General features: G+C 39.5%; 4 protein-coding genes across 6 annotated transcripts; 3 read left to right on the top strand and 1 right to left on the bottom strand.

Moving 5' to 3' along the window:
- The first annotated feature begins 1,185 nt into the window (after positions 1-1,185).
- Positions 1,186-7,432, top strand: LOC121797872 (pleiotropic drug resistance protein 1-like). Its single transcript, XM_042196630.1, has 20 exons — positions 1,186-1,499; positions 1,831-1,951; positions 2,039-2,212; positions 2,549-2,708; positions 2,820-2,896; positions 3,003-3,056; positions 3,134-3,224; positions 3,297-3,598; positions 3,672-4,270; positions 4,341-4,501; positions 4,575-4,678; positions 4,757-4,913; positions 4,996-5,058; positions 5,145-5,242; positions 5,310-5,642; positions 5,707-5,997; positions 6,070-6,515; positions 6,591-6,762; positions 6,823-7,077; positions 7,155-7,432. Exons 1-20 carry the CDS (start codon positions 1,189-1,191, stop codon positions 7,410-7,412), a joined length of 4,227 nt encoding a protein of 1,408 aa, XP_042052564.1. The 5' UTR covers positions 1,186-1,188; the 3' UTR covers positions 7,413-7,432.
- A 104-nt stretch (positions 7,433-7,536) lies between these two features.
- Positions 7,537-10,094, bottom strand: LOC121797869 (protein AE7-like). Of its 2 annotated transcripts, XM_042196628.1 has the most exons (7): positions 9,975-10,078; positions 9,776-9,858; positions 9,165-9,297; positions 8,692-8,797; positions 8,504-8,603; positions 8,211-8,256; positions 7,537-7,858 (listed from the first exon to the last, which is right to left on the bottom strand). In XM_042196628.1, the coding sequence occupies exons 3-7, from the start codon at positions 9,286-9,288 to the stop codon at positions 7,758-7,760; spliced, it is 477 nt and encodes a 158-aa protein (XP_042052562.1). In that variant the 5' UTR covers positions 9,289-9,297; positions 9,776-9,858; positions 9,975-10,078; the 3' UTR covers positions 7,537-7,757. The 2 variants fall into 2 exon arrangements, with proteins under 2 accessions (XP_042052562.1, XP_042052561.1); XM_042196627.1 differs by having other exon boundaries at positions 9,776-10,094.
- A 19-nt stretch (positions 10,095-10,113) lies between these two features.
- Positions 10,114-15,929, top strand: LOC121797868. Of its 2 annotated transcripts, XM_042196626.1 has the most exons (3): positions 10,114-10,540; positions 10,641-13,861; positions 15,798-15,929. In XM_042196626.1, exon 2 carries the CDS (start codon positions 10,684-10,686, stop codon positions 13,828-13,830), a length of 3,147 nt encoding a protein of 1,048 aa, XP_042052560.1. In that variant the 5' UTR covers positions 10,114-10,540; positions 10,641-10,683; the 3' UTR covers positions 13,831-13,861; positions 15,798-15,929. The 2 variants fall into 2 exon arrangements, with proteins under 2 accessions (XP_042052560.1, XP_042052559.1); XM_042196625.1 differs by lacking the exon at positions 15,798-15,929 and having other exon boundaries at positions 10,115-10,540; positions 10,641-14,070.
- LOC121800214 (probable 2-oxoglutarate-dependent dioxygenase AOP1.2) lies at positions 15,117-15,993 on the top strand. The gene is made up of 2 exons (XM_042199797.1): positions 15,117-15,490; positions 15,798-15,993. The coding sequence occupies exons 1-2, from the start codon at positions 15,117-15,119 to the stop codon at positions 15,991-15,993; spliced, it is 570 nt and encodes a 189-aa protein (XP_042055731.1).
- Positions 15,994-17,564: the final 1,571 nt, after the last annotated feature.

Below are 17,564 nucleotides of genomic sequence, written 5' to 3'. Positions count from 1 at the left end.
AATAAGAAAGGCTTAAACATACAAATTAATTAGAATAACGTATAATATTGACTAAAGTCGAAATTATATGAGTACGTACGGACGTACCTAACAAATTATGTTAGAATTTAGAAGGCTTAATAATGAATATTATTGTGCTTACTGCTTAGAATAGACCAAAATAAACAGTAAAGAATACAACTAAAATTCACCAACAAAAATAACACATTCTAAAATCAGATAATTACTTGAGAGAATAAATTCGATATTACTAGTAAAATAAATTCGGATTAGGCTTGTTGGACCGGGCCACTAGTTTCAGGCTATTGGACAAATTAGGCCCATATCCTGCCCATTGACAGCAAGCCCACTTCATCTATTTAGGCAAAGTTATAGAGAAAATAAATAGTCCGAGCTTTGTTTATGATGAGTTAATAACTTCAATAATAATTTTCATAGACAGCGCTTATCATGGCAAGTGTAACTCCAAGTTAGCGACGATTTCGGCTAACGTTTGAAACCCGAGAGGGACCTAGACATGTGTTTGGTTGCTCGAGGGACGTACCTAGAATTGGGTCATATCTGATTGAGTGTTTGTTGTGCGACATACCAAGTGCTAACATGAACTAATTAAAGATCAATGCTCATATAATTAAAGTATGTACCGTAATATTTCTCTATATACATCCGAGACCCATGACCAAGCTAGATCAATTTTGACAAATTAGCATATACCATCAAATTAAATGAAATCAACCTAAGGGGTGTGGTCGAGTGTATTAGATTTGTCGTTGTTCGATTCCAGCCATGGGTTATGAAGTAACCTTAAATTCCTTGGTCTAGCAACTAAAAAATGTGATCAACTACGTCACATAAAATATACTTCATTAAACCTTGTATAGCATTCATGTAGCAATTAAAACGATGTAGTATTATTGATGAGAGCATTTACACAAGAAGTTTGTTATAAATCAATGCAAGCAATTAATATTTAGCAAATCCAAGATTAAATATTCCAAAAAGACTGCACCAGAATGTATTTATGCCGTAGGCTTTGCATTACCTAAAAACTAGAATATTGAATACTAATAGCTTTGAGAATTCACACGATGCTACAAATAAATGAATCATTATTCTTAAAACACACAATTATGTTTCTTAGTAAGAAAATAGTATAATGTTAGGGTTTGAATAGTTGTGCTTGAAGAGATGGACATGAGTGAAAGTTTCAGAAGAAACTCTTCTCTTTGGAGAAACAATGGGCTGCAGATGTTCTCAAGGTCGTCGCGGGGAGAAGAAGACGACGAAGAAGCTCTGAAATGGGCCGCCATAGAAAGGCTTCCGACGTTTGATCGTCTGAGAAGAGGAATCTTGGTGGGATCAGAAGGTGGTTTCGGAGAAATTGATGATGTAAGGAATCTTGGATTTCAAGAGAGGAAGAACTTGCTTGATAGGCTTGTTAGGGATGCTAGAGAAGACAATGAGAAGTTCTTGTTGAAGCTCAAGAATCGAATTGATGCGTAAGTATATTTGTTACTCTCATATGGAGTATACAAATATTAGTAAGTTTTTCAAATTTTGATATGCTTATAGCATTAATAGAGCTTGAATTTTTTTATGCAAGTTGTTAAATTAATTGTGTCAATATTAAGATATTAAAATCAAATTGATATGTAAAACAAAACAAATAATGTAAACTGAACAAGAGTGATGCTTATATAAGATAAGTAACATAACATTTCTTATCACCAAGTTTACTAATTCAGCTAATATAAGTACATAAACACTTTATTTTAATTTGTTTTATTTAATTTGTCAACATAGATTCTTATGTTTTGCATGTATTTCTAGTGTGGGAATTGATCTACCAAGTATTGAAGTTAGATTTGAGAACTTAAAGGTTGAAGCAGAAGCTTATGTAGGCCGCAGAAGTTTGCCTACTTTGATCAACTTCTTTGCCAATATTTTTGAGGTAATAATACTACACTCATGAATATAATATATGATCAATTAATTTACAATAAAAGGAAAATTAATCTTTTTTATATGATCACAATAGGAACTATCAAGCTACACTCATGTTCTTTCGACTAGAAAAAGGCCGTTCACGATCCTAAAGGATGTTTTCGGAATCTTGAAACCGGGACGGATGACTCTTCTCTTAGGGCCGCCAAGTTCCGGAAAGACAACGTTGTTGTTAACTTTGGCAGGAATGCCTCATCCCGATATGAAGGTAATCTCGTCCATTTTTAAATATCTCTTATTGATATTCTGGGATGTACACTATTTAATGCCTCATTTTGACTTACTTATACTATTTTTCAGTAAATGAATCTCAACTCCCACTTACTCATTTTATTGACATTTTATTAAAATTTATGAAACCGAAAAAAATAATAAATTGATTGGAATATTCAAAATTGCTTGTGTTGTGCCACAATTTTATTTTGAAAATTTTCTACTGGTGTAAAATTTGCTAGTTGCAGTTTCATGATTTTTTGTACTACAGTATAAAAAGTTTCAACTAGCTACATATTAAATACAAAATGATTATTTTTTTTGTGAGCAGGTTAAGGGAAATGTGACATATAATGGACATGAGTTGAAAGAATTTGTGCCTCAAAGAAGTGCTGCATACATCAGCCAACATGATGTCCATTTAGGAGAAATGACTGTCAGAGAAACCTTGGCATTCTCAGCGAGATGTCAAGGAGTTGGAACCAATCTTGGTCCAAATTCACCCTTCACTTAAAAAAAAATCAAATCTTTGATATTTATAACCCATGAGTAATCAACATTGAGCTATTAATGAATGGTCTTTGTATGACAAAATTCTGCAGAAATGCTGGCAGAGCTGTCAAGAAGAGAAAAAGAAGCTAATATCAGACCTGATCCTGATGTGGATATTTACATGAAGGTAAAGTCTTTACTTTTATTCAAAAAAACATCTTTCTTTTATTGAATTATAGTGTGGAAAATTATATCAGAAAGAGGCTATTATAAGGCTAAATTCTTTTTTGTAGGCAGCCTATTTGAAAGGTCAAGAAGTAAGTATTGTCACAGACTATATTCTCAAGGTAAAAAATCTTGCTTTTGTTCTTACAAGCAATGTAGATAATGGAGTACATAAATATAAACTTAATCAAATTTGCAGATACTAGGATTGGACATGTGTGCTGATACTGCTGTAGGAGATGACATGACTAGGGGCATCTCAGGTGGACAAAAAAAGAGAGTTACATTAGGTAAGAAAAAAAACAGTTAAGTTAGTTATGAACACAGCTTGTTCATGTGTAATTTGTCAATATATATCTCAGGGGAGATGTTGGTGGGACCAGCAAAGGCTTTCTTCATGGATGAAATCACAACAGGATTGGACAGTTCCACAGCTTACCAAGTGGTGAACTGCATAAGAGAATCCACACACATTCTGAAAGGGACAGTTCTGATGTCACTCCTCCAGCCGGAGCCAGAGACGTACGAGCTCTTTGATGACATCATGCTCATTTCCGAGGGCCAGATCGTCTACCAAGGGCCCCGTGAGCATGTCATTGGCTTTTTCAGATCCATGGGGTTCAAATGTCCGGAGAGGAAGGGCGTGGCCGAATTCTTGCAAGAAGTAAGCAGCAGCCTTTGTCTGATTTCGGAAGGGAAGAGGTTTTTTTCTAGAACTTTCTTTTTTCGTTGTGCAGGTGACCTCGAGGAGAGATCAATGGCAGTATTGGGCGGATAAGGACAGGCTTTACAGGTTCGTTACAGCGAGGGAGTTTGCTGAATCCTTCAGGTCGTTCCATGTAGGACAGAGGCTAACGGCTGATCTGGCAATCCCGTTTGACAAGAGGGAGAGCCACCCGGCTGCTTTGACAACGAAGCACAGTGGCATCAGCAAAAAGGAGATCTTGAAAGCTTGTGCCTCGAGAGAGCTCTTGCTGATGAAGAGGAACTCTTTTATGTATATATTCAGGCTCTTTCAGCTTAGTGTCATGGGATTTGTTACAATGACACTCTTCTTTCGGACAAAGATGGGGCGAGACAGCCTCGCGGATGGAAGGAAGTTTGCTAGCGCGATCTACTTTGTTTTGTCCAATGTGATGTTCGGTGGGCTGGCGGAGATGGTGATGGGAATTCTCAGGCTGCCGGTATTCTATAGGCAGAGGAATTTCTTCTTTTTTCCTGCTTGGGCATATGTTCTTCCTCAGTGGATATTCTCCATTCCTCTGAATGCTTTTGAAATGCTTGTGTTTACTGTTATCACTTACTACGAAATCGGATTTGATCCAAATTTTGGAAGGTAAGAGTAGTAAGAATCTGTCTCTTTCTCTTGTATAAATGAGTACTAATGTAGGGTGTTTTTGCCACAGATTTGTTAAATATTACCTGCTGCTATTGATGCTAATGCAAGCCTCGACTTCACTGTTTCGTTTGATTGGAGCGATTGGTAGGGATATGATCGTTGCTTTCCTGTACGGCTACTTCATATTACTCCTGGTTTTGTCTCTGTGCGGATTTGTCCTGCCTCGAGGTATTGAATGTGTTCCTTCTCGAGGTGCTACTCGTTTTGTATTTGAGACTTTCATTAATTACATTCTCAACAGGGGCCATCAAGAACTGGTGGATTTGGGGCTACTATATTTCACCAATGATGTATGCAGAAAATGCATTGATGGTTAATGAATTCCGAGGTCATAGTTGGAGACATGTAAGTTTAGATATCAATATCATCCATTTAATAGCCTTGTAAGAAATACTGATATCTTTTTTTTTCTGTATCTCAAAGGCTTCTCCGGATGCAAACATGTCGTTGGGAGTCGAGGTTTTGAAGTCTCAAGGCTACTTCCCAGGCTCGTATTGGTATTGGATCGGAATAGGGGCGTTGATAGGGATGACCTTTCTGTTCAGCTCTTGTTACATTCTTGCTCTTACTTATCTTAACCGTGAGTGTGGATAACATTTTCCGGTTTTTTTTCAGCATAACATGAATCCCACATGTAAAAAATGGTGTCGTGTTTTTTGTAGCTATGGGAAGATCTCAAACCATATTACCAGAAGATGAGAATGAGGTTTTAACTGACAAAAATGGTGAGTAGAATTATTCTAGTACTTCAAGTTTGATTTTGTCGGAAAAAAAAACTTGTTTCTTATGTGATTATCTCATGATTTTGCAGAGAGAAAGGATGAAAGAAAGAAGAGAGATGTGGTTTTATCTTTTGAACCTCACTCCATGGCTTTTGATGATGTGAAGTACTCAGTTGACATGCCACAGGTAACTGAAAAATACACAAAGTGTGTAAAGACTAGAAAGAAATGAATCATTTGAATTCGGCTTGCAGGAGATGAAAAACCAAGGCGCGAATGAGGACAGATTGGTGCTCCTGAAGGGTGTGAGTGGGGTGTTCAGGCCTGGCGTGCTCACTGCCTTGATGGGGGTCAGCGGGGCTGGGAAAACCACGCTTATGGACGTGCTGGCTGGTCGGAAAACAGGTGGGTATATCGAAGGAAACATTACTATCTCTGGCTATCCGAAGAAGCAGGAGACCTTTGCTCGGATTTCGGGATACTGTGAGCAAAACGACATCCATTCCCCCTGTGTCACGGTCTATGAGTCCCTTCTTTTCTCGGCTTGGCTGCGTCTCCCGCCTCAAGTCAATTCTGCAACCAGAAAGGTAATGTCATTGTGTGTGATCAGGGATTCAGGTAAGTAAGTATGTTGATTCTGTGTGGTTGCAGCTGTTTGTCGAGAATGTGATGGAGCTCGTTGAGCTGACTCCGATAAGAGACGGACTGGTTGGGCTGCCCGGGGTGAGCGGCCTGTCAACTGAACAGCGCAAGAGGCTGACAATAGCAGTGGAGCTCGTGGCGAATCCTTCCATCATATTCATGGATGAGCCTACTTCGGGGCTGGATGCGAGAGCTGCTCAGATCGTGATGAGGACGGTCCGGAACACTGTGGAAACCGGGAGGACTGTGGTCTGCACCATCCATCAGCCTAGTATTGACATCTTTGAAGCTTTTGATGAGGCATGTCTGTGTTATACTACATTTATACATTGATTTTCTTGTTTCTTCATCTTTTGCTCGTTGTTTCTGCAGTTGTTCTTGATGAAGCGAGGCGGGCAGGAGATATACGTTGGCCCGGTGGGGCAACATTCGTGCAACTTGATTCACTACTTTGAGGTGATACAAGGAACTCAGAAGATCAGGGATGGATATAATCCAGCAACTTGGATGTTGGAGGTATCGTCTTCGTCCCAAGAGCAAATTCTTGGGATCGATTTCGCTGAGATTTACAGAAACTCGGAGCTATATAGGTGCAACAAAGCTCTGGTGAAAGAGCTTAGCACGCCTCGCCCTGGGACGAAGGACCTACATTTCCAAACCAAGTATTCTCAGCCTTTCTTCACTCAGTGCTTGGCATGTTTATGGAAGCAGCATTGGTCGTATTGGCGCAATCCCACTTACTCCGCAGTAAGAATGGTGTACACCGCCTTCCTAGCCATCATGTTCGGGTCGCTCTTCTGGGATCTCGGGTCCAAACGGTAAGCAGGGAAGATATCCTTTTGGTCATAACCTCATTAAGTTTTAATCCTAGTTTTTGAATTGTTACACATCAGGGGCTCTTACCAGGACATTTTGAACGCTATGGGGTCGATGTATAGTTCCGTCTTCTTTCTAGGGGTTCAGATTGCTACATCGGTGCAGCCAGTGGTGGTCGTGGAACGGACAGTCTTCTACCGCGAAAAGGCTGCAGGGCTGTACTCGGCCTTGCCATACGCACTAGGACAGGTGAAGTCTTGATCTTTTTGTGTTGTTTGGAAAAATGGAACTCATTCATAAACTTAGCAGATGATGATGGAGATTCCATACTGTTTCGGCCAAGCTGTCGTGTATGGATTCATCATGTATGCAATGATCGGTTTCGACTGGACTGCTGCTAAATTCTTCTGGTTCTTGTATTTCATGTTCTTCACCCTTCTATACTTTGTGTTCTACGGCATGATGGCTGTGGCTATGACGCCTAACCACCACATCGCCAACATCGTGTCCTACACGTTCTACGGAATCTGGAATGTGTTTTCAGGGTTCGTAGTGTCCAGACCGGTACGTCTGATAACGAGAACTTGGTTGACGACACACAGACAATGAAAGTAACATTTTTATTTTTTTGGGAATGACAGTTGACACCGGTTTGGTGGAGATGGTACCACTGGGTGAACCCTGTTGCTTGGACTGTGTACGGTCTATCTGCATCTCAGTTTGGAGACGTGACGGATCAGTTCGCGACCGGACAGTCCGTTGGAGAGTTTGTGCGAAGTTACCTCGGATTCCAACACGATTTCATAGGTGTTGCTGCTGCTGTTGTTGCTGGGTTTGGAGTCGTGTTTGCTGTTACATTTGCTTTTGCTATCAAAATATTCAATTTCCAGAGGAGATGAGAGTTTAGCAGAATACAAGATTTTTATAATATGTGAAAATCAGGCTAATATATTTGTAATTGATGAACATGTAGAGATCAAATTCTTAAACAATGTGTGTAATTTGTTATTGATACAGTACATCTATTCAGTAACTGTAATAATGAAATAAATCAAGGCATACACTGTCAAAAACTGAATCTAATCAACTACAAGAAAACTCTAAAATCTAAATGATGTGACAAAATCAATACAATTTTGACATGTATAGAAAAAAAATACAGAAAACTCCCAGATACAAATACGGTATTGCAAAAGATTCTATGATGAGAGGATTATTATAAGTTTATAACAGAGGCCTTTTTTTCATCCATATGAGGGCGCAAGGCATTCATCGACCATATCAACGAGGTTAGGATTTTCTAAAGCTGCTGCCACACGTTCTTTGTCGTTCAGCTGTTTGTTTACTGCAGATAGGCAAATCATCTTAAGATTAATATATTTGAACATGTAACAAAGTGTAAATAACAGTTATACGTAGTAAATTTGGATTAGTCGAAGGATACCCAAATTGTAGTTCACGTGAAAAAATATTAGTACTAAACAACGGACATCTTATCGGTTTACTTCTAAAATTATTATTTAGTTCTGGAAACAGCTAGGCATGACCAAATCAATGTACTGACAGTATCCAGAATCCCAGATGTGTGTGTGAGAGAGAGAGAGAGAGAGTGGCCATGCTAACGCATAGACATAAAACATTGCTAACAAATGGGAGAGCAAAATGACTAGATAAGGTGAGACAGAGAGAGAGAGAACCTGCAGCTTCAGAGGCATGAGAGCCAGGTGCTACTCTAATATCCACCTGGAAACAACATAAAAATTGAAACACTATAATTGCATGGATAATTATAGAATCCTCAGAAATCATGATGCTGATTTACATATAACTAAACATATAAATTCTAGAAGCTGATATTATATAAGTAGAACAGCAGAACTACCAATACGACATAACAGGCATATTTATATAGAGATTGCTAAAATTACTAGCATTCATTAGTTCAGATTTTAAAAATTATGCTTCACTGGGTGGTTCTTAGGATACTTGCCTTGTAACGTTGTGGCAAAGAGCGCATGAGTTTGACCCGCAAGCATAAGCCAATTACTGTAGCCATGCTGCAATGCTCTACGGTCGGAGTAAATGTGACCCTGAAGCAGATCATTTCTAGTAAGTTGACATAAACTAGACATAGTCAACTAAATGAATACACATAGGATGTACTTTTTACTTTTATACCTCACGTAGCTACGCTTGTCATCAACCTCAATTGCATCTTCCGTGATCACTTTCAACTCTTCCAATGAATAAGGATGCTCTGGATCTTTTACGTCTCTAATATGCTGTAACAACATTAAGGATACAAAACTCTAGCGACTTAAAAAGTTCCCAAGAAACTCATTTATCATTCATGTAAAACAAAATAAGGTTCTCATGTCTAAACTCCTCAATAGTTACTTTTCACATATTTGAGGAACAGTGTAAAACATATCATGCTTTATACTGTAATATCCTTTTAGTGATTTTCCCTCAGCATGTTTTTGCTTCATACATTAGATTATTGGCAGATTAGTCCACCAAAACCAAAAACGAAAAAGAAATTGGTATGGTTATGGAGTAAATTCAGCCTAGGCAAGGGATTAATAGCTGCAGATTACGGTTCTGAGTCTCCGAAAAAAAGAGATCTAACTCTAACTCGTGTCAAAGGATATCAAAAATTTCCAGCTGGTCAATTGCCTCAACCGCGTATTCATCCACATCACCTGGTGCACTTCGAGTTTGACGCTCCTTTCTCTCATAGACAACAGGGTTCGCGTTTATTAATCCCGACACCATATTGCTAACCTGAATCACAGTTAAATTAGATCAGGAATAAACAGAACATAATGAACTTACAGAATACTAATTCCCCAATAACTAGCTTGTTCTAACTGCATCATTCAATTGAAAACTTAACCACCATCTTCTACAACAAAAGAGGCCTAACTAAACTCTTCAGCCATCACGAAAACAAGTAAAACGGTGAGAATTACTACCAATTGTTTTCCATTTACAGAAAGCAAAAAATTTCAATTTAGCAACTTGAACCAACGAAGTGAGCTTGATTGATCATAAATGAGCCCGAATAAACAAATATTCGGCTACAGATGCTACTAATGTCTTAATTCATAAGATTTTCCATTGCAGATTTCAGATTAAGCAAAACCTAGAAAGCAAAATTCTAATACACCTCAAAACATAGATCGATTTACCAATAATCACATCTTAGAATACATCAAATTAAGAAAACACAAAGAAAGATGAATATGCGTCGATCGCTAACCTTCGAGCTATTCAAAAATTCACTGACGGCAGCGCGTGAAAGGATTGGCGGCGAAAGGAGACGGAGAACGCCGCTGGCGTCTTCTGGAAAAGGATGAATAAATTAGTCAATACAAAAATCTCATATTTTTTGCTCTTTTTATTAAGCATACAAAATGAAATAAAAATAACTTTATTCTAAAAAAGCAAGAAAACAAAACCAATAATACTCCCCGTCTTCTAATTACTAATAACAACTTTTGAAAAGAAAGTATATATGTTACTGAAAAATGAGCTTCATTTATTAGAGAGAGAAATTTATATAGGAGATGCAGGGAGAAGCTCACAAACTTATATCTGAATAAATTTATGAGAGATTATGAATATATGGTTTAGAAATACTCCTACAATTTAACAATGTAACAACTAACTAAAAATAATCGATCCTATCTAATGCTACCAAACCAAAATTGAATTTACTTCAATCATTTTGAGTTTTGACTTAAATTAATATACTTAGTTATGCAATTAAGTGCAAACTAAATGAGGAAAATTGATGAAACTCAGTTAACTAAGCTTTTTATGTCGAAAATGGAGTTGCCTTGACTTGAACTCTACACTTTTGTCAGCCTTTGATCCCTATTCCCTAACAGTCACTGTTCACTCGCAAAAATCTCACCAACTAAACATCTTCAACCTCAAATTGTTTTCTTTTTTCATTTTAAACCCATTTTTTTCACAAAAATGAGTTTCACTCCTGCAACGACGATTGTAGAAAATTGCACCGGTAAGTCTTGAAATCTCGGAATTTAGCTGCGTTTTTTAATTTATTCTTGTCGAATCTCAATGGGAGTGTTAAAGATTTGATTTTGTATACAAATGTGCAGTTTGAAAACACCATTCCCCTTTTCCTGCGGTGTTAATTGATTAATGATGCCTGCATCTTGGATTCTACTTGGGTTTTGGGTGATTTCATGTTTTGGGCTTTCGAATTCTGATAATTTTGGAGATAGAGGAAGTAAGCATTCTGTGAGCTACAGCTATGACAGGATTGGTGAAGTGAATAAAGCTTGTGCATTTGTATTGAAATCTGCTGCTGTGTTGAAACCTGATGATAGCCGTTTGTATACTATAAAAGAGGAGCTCTCTTTCTTGAATGGTGATTGGTGGCAGGAATTGAATGGGGGAGGTGCTCCATTGATGCCCTTTGATGATAGGGGAGTTTCTGCTGATGATGATCTTCGATCTCCAATAAACTTGGCCTCCTTTTGGGTTACCGACGTTGGTCGTCGCCTTCATTCGAAGAATTCGATACTTGTTAGTGGGATTTTGCAGTTGGGGGTGACTCTTGAAGGTTTGCTCTCAGAAAAGCCATTTGAAGGGAGCCCTAGGTTCGATATATGGCCCGGCCATTCGCAGCTCTCTGTTATCTTTCAGGGGATCTACACTGAATCAGATGGGGAGAGGGTGATGTGTTTGTTGGGGAGTGCAGTGCTGCCCTCTCGTCAGCCTGATTCGGGTGATCCGTGGGGGTGGGTGAAGGAGTCTGGTTATACTAACCAGCCACTTCTCTCACAGGATGATCGGATTGTGCTCGTGCTTCGTTACCCTAAGATGGTGTCGTTGAGGAGCAGGGCGGTCCATGGGAGCGTGAGAAGCTTGAATCCAAAGTCGAACCTCAAGTACTTTGATGAGGTTCGCATCTCTTCTTTGTTGAGGTCTTCTGCGAATTACCAGTTTGATTCTGGAAATCTCGTCTCCAAAGCGTGTGAGCCTTATCCGTATAAGGATAGCTCGGTTAGTGGTGATGTTGATGTGTACAAAGGGCTCGACTTCTGCGACATACTCGAGAGGTTCACTCACCAAGAGGCTCTCACAATTTTTCCAAACTGGAAGTGCAACGGCACGGATGAGTTCTGCAGTAGGTTAGGTCCGTTTGTGTCGGATAAGGAGATTAACGCCACGGATGGGAGCTTCAAAGATGCCAAGCTTGTTCTTCAGGACGTCCGCTGTGAGAATATGACTTCAAGTGACAATAGTAGGCTTATGAGGGTGTCTTCCGTGTTCAGAGCTGTTCCTCCCTCCGAGAATCGTTTCACTGCAGCACAGAGGACAGGGCTTGGTAACATGACTCTTTCTGCTGAAGGGATATGGAAGTCTTCGTCCGGACAGCTCTGTATGGTTGGTTGCTTGGGCGGAAGTGGCTGTGATACGCGCATTTGCTTGTACGTTCCTCTTTCTTTCTCCATAAAACAGCGTAGCATACTTATTGGTACTATGTCGATTATTGATATCTCTCATTCGCCATATTTCCCGTTGGCATTCGAGAAGCTAGTCCGTCCTGCTGAGTTATGGGATCAGTTCACTTCCACTCATCCATATTACAAGTACTCGAAAATTGACTCTGCTGGTGCTATACTCGAAAGAGACGAGCCTTTTAACTTTGGGACTGTGATCAAGAAGTCACTCTTGAAGTTTCCGAAAATGGAAGACATGGGAAACTTTCATTACAGTCTCTCTCTTTTAGCTGAAGATCTTACTCTTCACATAGCTGCTGTACCCGATCCGTTTCCTAAAACTTTTTTGGCGAAAGCCGACTTGGAGATGGAGATTCTGTCGCTCGGCCCTTTGTTCGGACGCTATTGGCCGGGAAAATATGATTCAACTTTACAGAAAGAAATCCCTTACTCTGATAAAGGTGAATACACTGAAAGCCAGCTCCTCCTCAACGTTTCCGGCCAGCTTACTCTCGTTGGAAACAAGTATTCCAACTTCTCTTCACTATTCGTGGAGGGGATATATGATCCACACGTTGGAAAGATGTATCTGGTTGGTTGCAGGGATGTTCGAGCCTCGTGGAACACCTTATATGAAAGCATGGACCTTGAGGCCGGGCTGGATTGTTTGGTTGATGTGATGATTTCGTATCCCCCGACTACAGCCCGGTGGCTAGTCAATCCAACTGCCAGGATTTCCATCACTAGCCACCGGACTGAAGACGATCCACTCTACTTTATCCCGGTGAAACTCCAAACAGTTCCCATTATGTACAGAAGGCAACGCGAGGACATCATATCACGTAGAGGCGTGGAGGGAATCCTCCGCGTTTTGACACTCTCCATTGCAATCGCTTGCATTCTGAGCCAGTTGTTTTACATCAGAGATAACTCGGAATCCATTCCTTTTGTATCTCTCGTGATGCTGGGTGTACAAGCTCTCGGGTACAGCTTCCCGCTCGTTACAGGGGCGGAAGCTCTGTTAAGAAAGGCATCATCCGAGTTCAGTGAAAACCAATCCGATGACCTACAGAACAGCCAATGGCTGCACGTAATCGACTACACGGTAAAGATTCTAGTGCTCATAGCTTTTTCGTTAACCCTCCGCCTCTGTCAGAAGGTGTGGAAATCGCGTATCAGACTACAGACACGAGCCCCTCTCGAGCCTCACCGTGTCCCAAGTGACAAGAAAGTACTTATCACAACCTTAACGTTACATGTTTTTGGATACATCATTGCTCTCACTGTCCACTATGTGAGTACAAGCTACAAACCTCTTCAAACAGCGCAGTTTGTCGATTCCACGGGATATTCACACGTGATACGTGAATGGGAGACGGAGCTGGAGGAGTATCTTGGCCTAGTTCAGGATTTCTTCCTCCTTCCTCAGGTCATTGCTAACTTGATGTGGAGAATCCACGTCAAGCCCCTCCGGAAACTTTACTACATCGGGATAACCTCAGTCCGGCTCCTCCCCCACGTCTATGACTACATAACATCACCCATACCAAACCCTTACTTCTCCGAGGAGTACGAGTTTGTGAATCCGCGGATGGATTTCTTTTCCAAGTTTGGTGACATTGCTATACCGGCTATCGCAGTTCTTCTAGCGGTTGCTGTTTATGTTCAGCAGAGATGGAACTATGAGAAGCTCAGCGAAACGCTTCGAGTGGGCCGAGCAAAGTTCCTACCTTTGGGATCCAAAGTGTATGAGAGGCTGCCCTCTGTTTCTCCCGAGGCTGAGCTTTCTTCGGGTGTTAACAAGAACTCGAGGCCCGAGGAAGAACGCGACACAGAGTGATCAAGATTGATGTCTGACTTGTCTGACTAAGGTGAGGTTTACATGTAAATGCAATCAATTCTAGCTTTAAGAGCATGGCCAGTTTCATTCTTTTTGCTGTTTTATAATGTGCTTTAGAGGTCATAAGATGGAGTATTTATATCTTCTAATTGTTGGCCTAATTCCACACTGGAACATGTTTTTAATGATGTCTGTAAATTGATATGGTGGTTATGAGATTTTAGTTTTCTCCTTGATTTACCTTTGAATACCCTGAAACCTGAATTTGTTGCATTAACTAAGTTGTTTGTAAAGTCTGACTTATGTCCAAAATCTGATGGTAAATTTGTAAAATCATATACATAGAAAGGTAATTTTGTCAAACGGTCAATTTAGAAGAAAATGAAAGACAAATACAATTGATTGCGAGTGATAAGTATTCTAATCTAATCTAGTGGGAATGGTGATTCCAAATAGAATGACGATTCAAGCAAAAAAATGGAATAAAGGTAAACATGATTATTTCATTCTCAATCTCTATTCCACATTGTACCAAGTACTAGTATATCTTTAGTAACTAAGAACATTGTACCAAGCATATCTTTAGTGACTAAGTTACCTACTGTAGTTTTTAGCTCCTAATCTATTATTTCACCTTGAAATTGCACAATTTGCATCTTGATAAATAATGTATACTACATGTTTCTATTCAAATACTCCCTCTGTACACCATAATTTGTTCATATGTCATTTTGAAACTTCCAAGAGTTATATGTTTCATTTCATTTTTATTTTATTTTGGTAAATGCATCGCACATTCCACTAATCTTTTGCATCTATTTTATTTTATATTTTCAAAAATATGTGTTGAGTCAAAGTCGGAACGGATGGAATATATGTTTTCTTTGATTTTTAGTGAAGTGATTGCAAGATGTCACAATTATAAGTGTGTTTTTTAGCAATCAATCCTTTCCTTTTCGGTGGTAAAAGTATTTTAAAGAATTGCATCATATTTTTATTTATTTTTTATTATTTAATAGTACTACTATTTCAAAATTTTAAATGGCAAAATTACAAAACGTACCAACCGAGACAAACAAAAGCGATAAGATATGTATGTTTAAAAACTTCATATTGTTTTCACTCATATAACGACCTATCATTTATACAACTCAGAAATTGTCATTTTCGTTTTTTACATTTCTAATTAATCAGCCTATCAAAATAAATTACCTATGGTATCTAGTTATAAATAAGTATCGGAAACACACACTCTCTCTCTCACACACACACAAGATCAATCAACCATGGGATCGGAGACAGTTCACAAACTGGCTGTGATAGAATTCACAGACAAGAACACAAACCCTGAGACAGAATCATGGCCGGAGACATGTAAAAAAGTAGTTGATGCTCTAGAAAAATATGGTTGTTTTGTAGCAATTTACGACAAACTCACCCAAGAAATACACAAACAAGTGTTCGAATCCTTGCAAAACCTCTTCACTCTCCCAACTCAAACCAAGGTCCAAAACAAGTCCTCCAAACCCCTCTACGGCTACGTCGGCCAGATCCCCTTCCTTCCTCTCTTCGAAAGCATGGGCATCGACGACGCCCACACCAACCGAGGAATTCAAGATTTCTCAAACGTCATGTGGCCTAACGGAAACCCCACCTTCTGGTACGTGCGTGTTTTCGTGTCGCTTGTTAGTTAGTCACTTTGAATTCAAAATAGTACCAAAAGGTGAAATTTTTTTTTTTTTCGTAATTGTCTCGTCTGCGTACGAAATAACATCTTTTGGTGATGCTCAATACAACGTCGTTGCATTAACATAAGTACTTTTGATTGTTTTTTTCGTCGTTAGTTTTATTTTCTTCTCTTTTTTTTCATGAAACGACTTTTATTTCAGCCTTACCAATAGACTGTTTTCAAACCTTATAGGTCAGAACAAAATTTGACCAAATTTCATGATTTAAATATTGTTCAGTGAAAATCTAGTTGCGTACACAAAGTTGGCAGCGGAACTTGACAAGGTCGTGGTGCGAATGGTGTTCGAGGGCTATGGTGTTGGAAAACACTACGAGTGGTACGAGGGATCTGCCAACTACCTCTGCAGAGTGATGAAGTACAGAGAGCCCAAGATCGGTGAGAACAAAATGGCATTTGTGTCACACACATCTTAGATATAAAGGCATCAGCAGCCATGCACACGTGAAGTCAAGAGGATGGAAGCTTCGAGAGTGCCGGTTATCTTAGCTCAACCACCAACGGCTATATTAGTTAGTTAGTTAAAGTTTGTTATAGCTAGCTGGCATTAGATATTTTGTTGTAGATATTTTGTGTTAGCTCACAGAATTAGTTCACCACGTATATAAGGTGAGCTCACTCTTTTGTAGTTCATTTTTTGATTCATACAATAAAAACAATCGAGACTTTCTCTCTTCAAACTTAATCATGCTTCGTTTATAATCTTCTCATGGTATCAGGAGAAAACAAGATCTTCCGCTATTCTTCTCTGATTTCACCTCTCTTTCTGTTCTGTTTTTTTTTTTTTTTTTTTTCCGATCATCATGAACACCAGAAATCGCCCTCAAATTCCTCCATCTGATGATTCTACCAGTCCTTACTTCCTTCATCCTAGTGATAATCCCGGTGTTGTTCTCGTTCCTCAGTTGTTGGCTGGTTCTAACTATTCAACGTGGAGTCGCTCCTTCACCACAGCTTTACTAGCTAAGAACAAGCTAGTGTTTGTGGATGGATCTATCCTTCGGCCGCCTAGTGATGATCTATTGTATCACGCATGGATCCGGTGCAATAGCATGGTCGTTGCTTGGCTACGCAATTCGGTTTCTACTCAGATTTGTTCGAGTATCATGTTTCTAGATAATGCCTATGAAATCTGGGCAGATCTAAAGGATCGCTTCTCTCTTGGAGATTCTGCTCGTCTCTACCAACTGAAGCAGCAATTAATGTCACTCAGTCAAGGAAACAATGATGTGAGCACATATTTCACCACTTTGAGATCGATTTGGGATGAATTCAAAAATTCTCAGCCTCTTTCGTGGTGTACTTGCAATCGATGTACATGCCATAGTGCTGCTAAATGGCATCAGCACCAGGAAGATGAGTGCACAGTCCAGTTCCTCATTGGTTTAAATGCATCTTATTCTCAGATCAGATCTAATGTTCTAGCAATCTCTCCATTGCCTTCACTCTCTAAGGTTTTTTCTCTAGTGGTTCAGGAAGAGAGACAACGGAGCATTGATGGAAAGCTTATCTCCTCAGCTTATTCCCCAGCTCCAACTCCTATTGCAAGTGAACAGCCCTACGCAAATGCAGCTTCCAATACTAACAGAGGCTTCAACAAATTTTTATGTACTCATTGTGGTAAAACTAACCATAATGTAGACAAATGCTTCTTTCTTCATGGTTTTCCTCCAGGTTATGGCCGAGACAAACCGAAATCTGGTGGATTCAATCAATCCACATCTTACAAGCATAAGTCTGTCAATTTTGTGGAAAATGACTCTGATTCTTCTGATTGGAGAGGATCTAAGTCTGGAGCTCAGCTTGATGCTACAAATTTACCAACTATGGATCAATATCAGCAGCTTGTGAATCTATTGCAAAGCCAACTCCACACTCAGAATCACATTCAAAACCTCACTGCTCCAAATTCATCTCCAACTCCACAGTCAATCTCCCAATCTCAATCTCCTCCCTTCTCTGGTACGATTTCTTTATCATCTCCTAT

Source organism: Salvia splendens, chromosome 4 (assembly GCF_004379255.2).
Source record: "Salvia splendens isolate huo1 chromosome 4, SspV2, whole genome shotgun sequence".
NCBI classification, from domain to species: Eukaryota; Viridiplantae; Streptophyta; class Magnoliopsida; order Lamiales; family Lamiaceae; genus Salvia; species Salvia splendens.
This window is presented reverse-complemented; position numbering and strand designations above follow the sequence as displayed.

Coding starts and splice junctions, on each gene's coding strand:
- LOC121797872 (XM_042196630.1), top strand. CDS start 1,189: ATGGACATGAGTGAAAGTTTCAGAAGAAACTCTTCTCTTTGGAGAAAC. Junction 2,213..2,548: donor TGCCTCATCCCGATATGAAG/GTAATCTCGTCC, acceptor TTTTGTGAGCAG/GTTAAGGGAAATGTGACATA. Junction 6,763..6,822: donor TGCCATACGCACTAGGACAG/GTGAAGTCTTGA, acceptor TAAACTTAGCAG/ATGATGATGGAGATTCCATA.
- LOC121797869 (XM_042196627.1), bottom strand. CDS start 9,288: ATGGTGTCGGGATTAATAAACGCGAACCCTGTTGTCTATGAGAGAAAG. Junction 8,798..9,164: donor TGACCAGCTGGAAATTTTTG/ATATCCTTTGAC, acceptor TAATGTTGTTAC/AGCATATTAGAGACGTAAAA. Junction 8,257..8,503: donor CTTTGCCACAACGTTACAAG/GCAAGTATCCTA, acceptor TGTTGTTTCCAG/GTGGATATTAGAGTAGCACC.
- LOC121797868 (XM_042196626.1), top strand. CDS start 10,684: ATGATGCCTGCATCTTGGATTCTACTTGGGTTTTGGGTGATTTCATGT.
- LOC121800214 (XM_042199797.1), top strand. CDS start 15,117: ATGGGATCGGAGACAGTTCACAAACTGGCTGTGATAGAATTCACAGAC. Junction 15,491..15,797: donor AACGGAAACCCCACCTTCTG/GTACGTGCGTGT, acceptor AATATTGTTCAG/TGAAAATCTAGTTGCGTACA.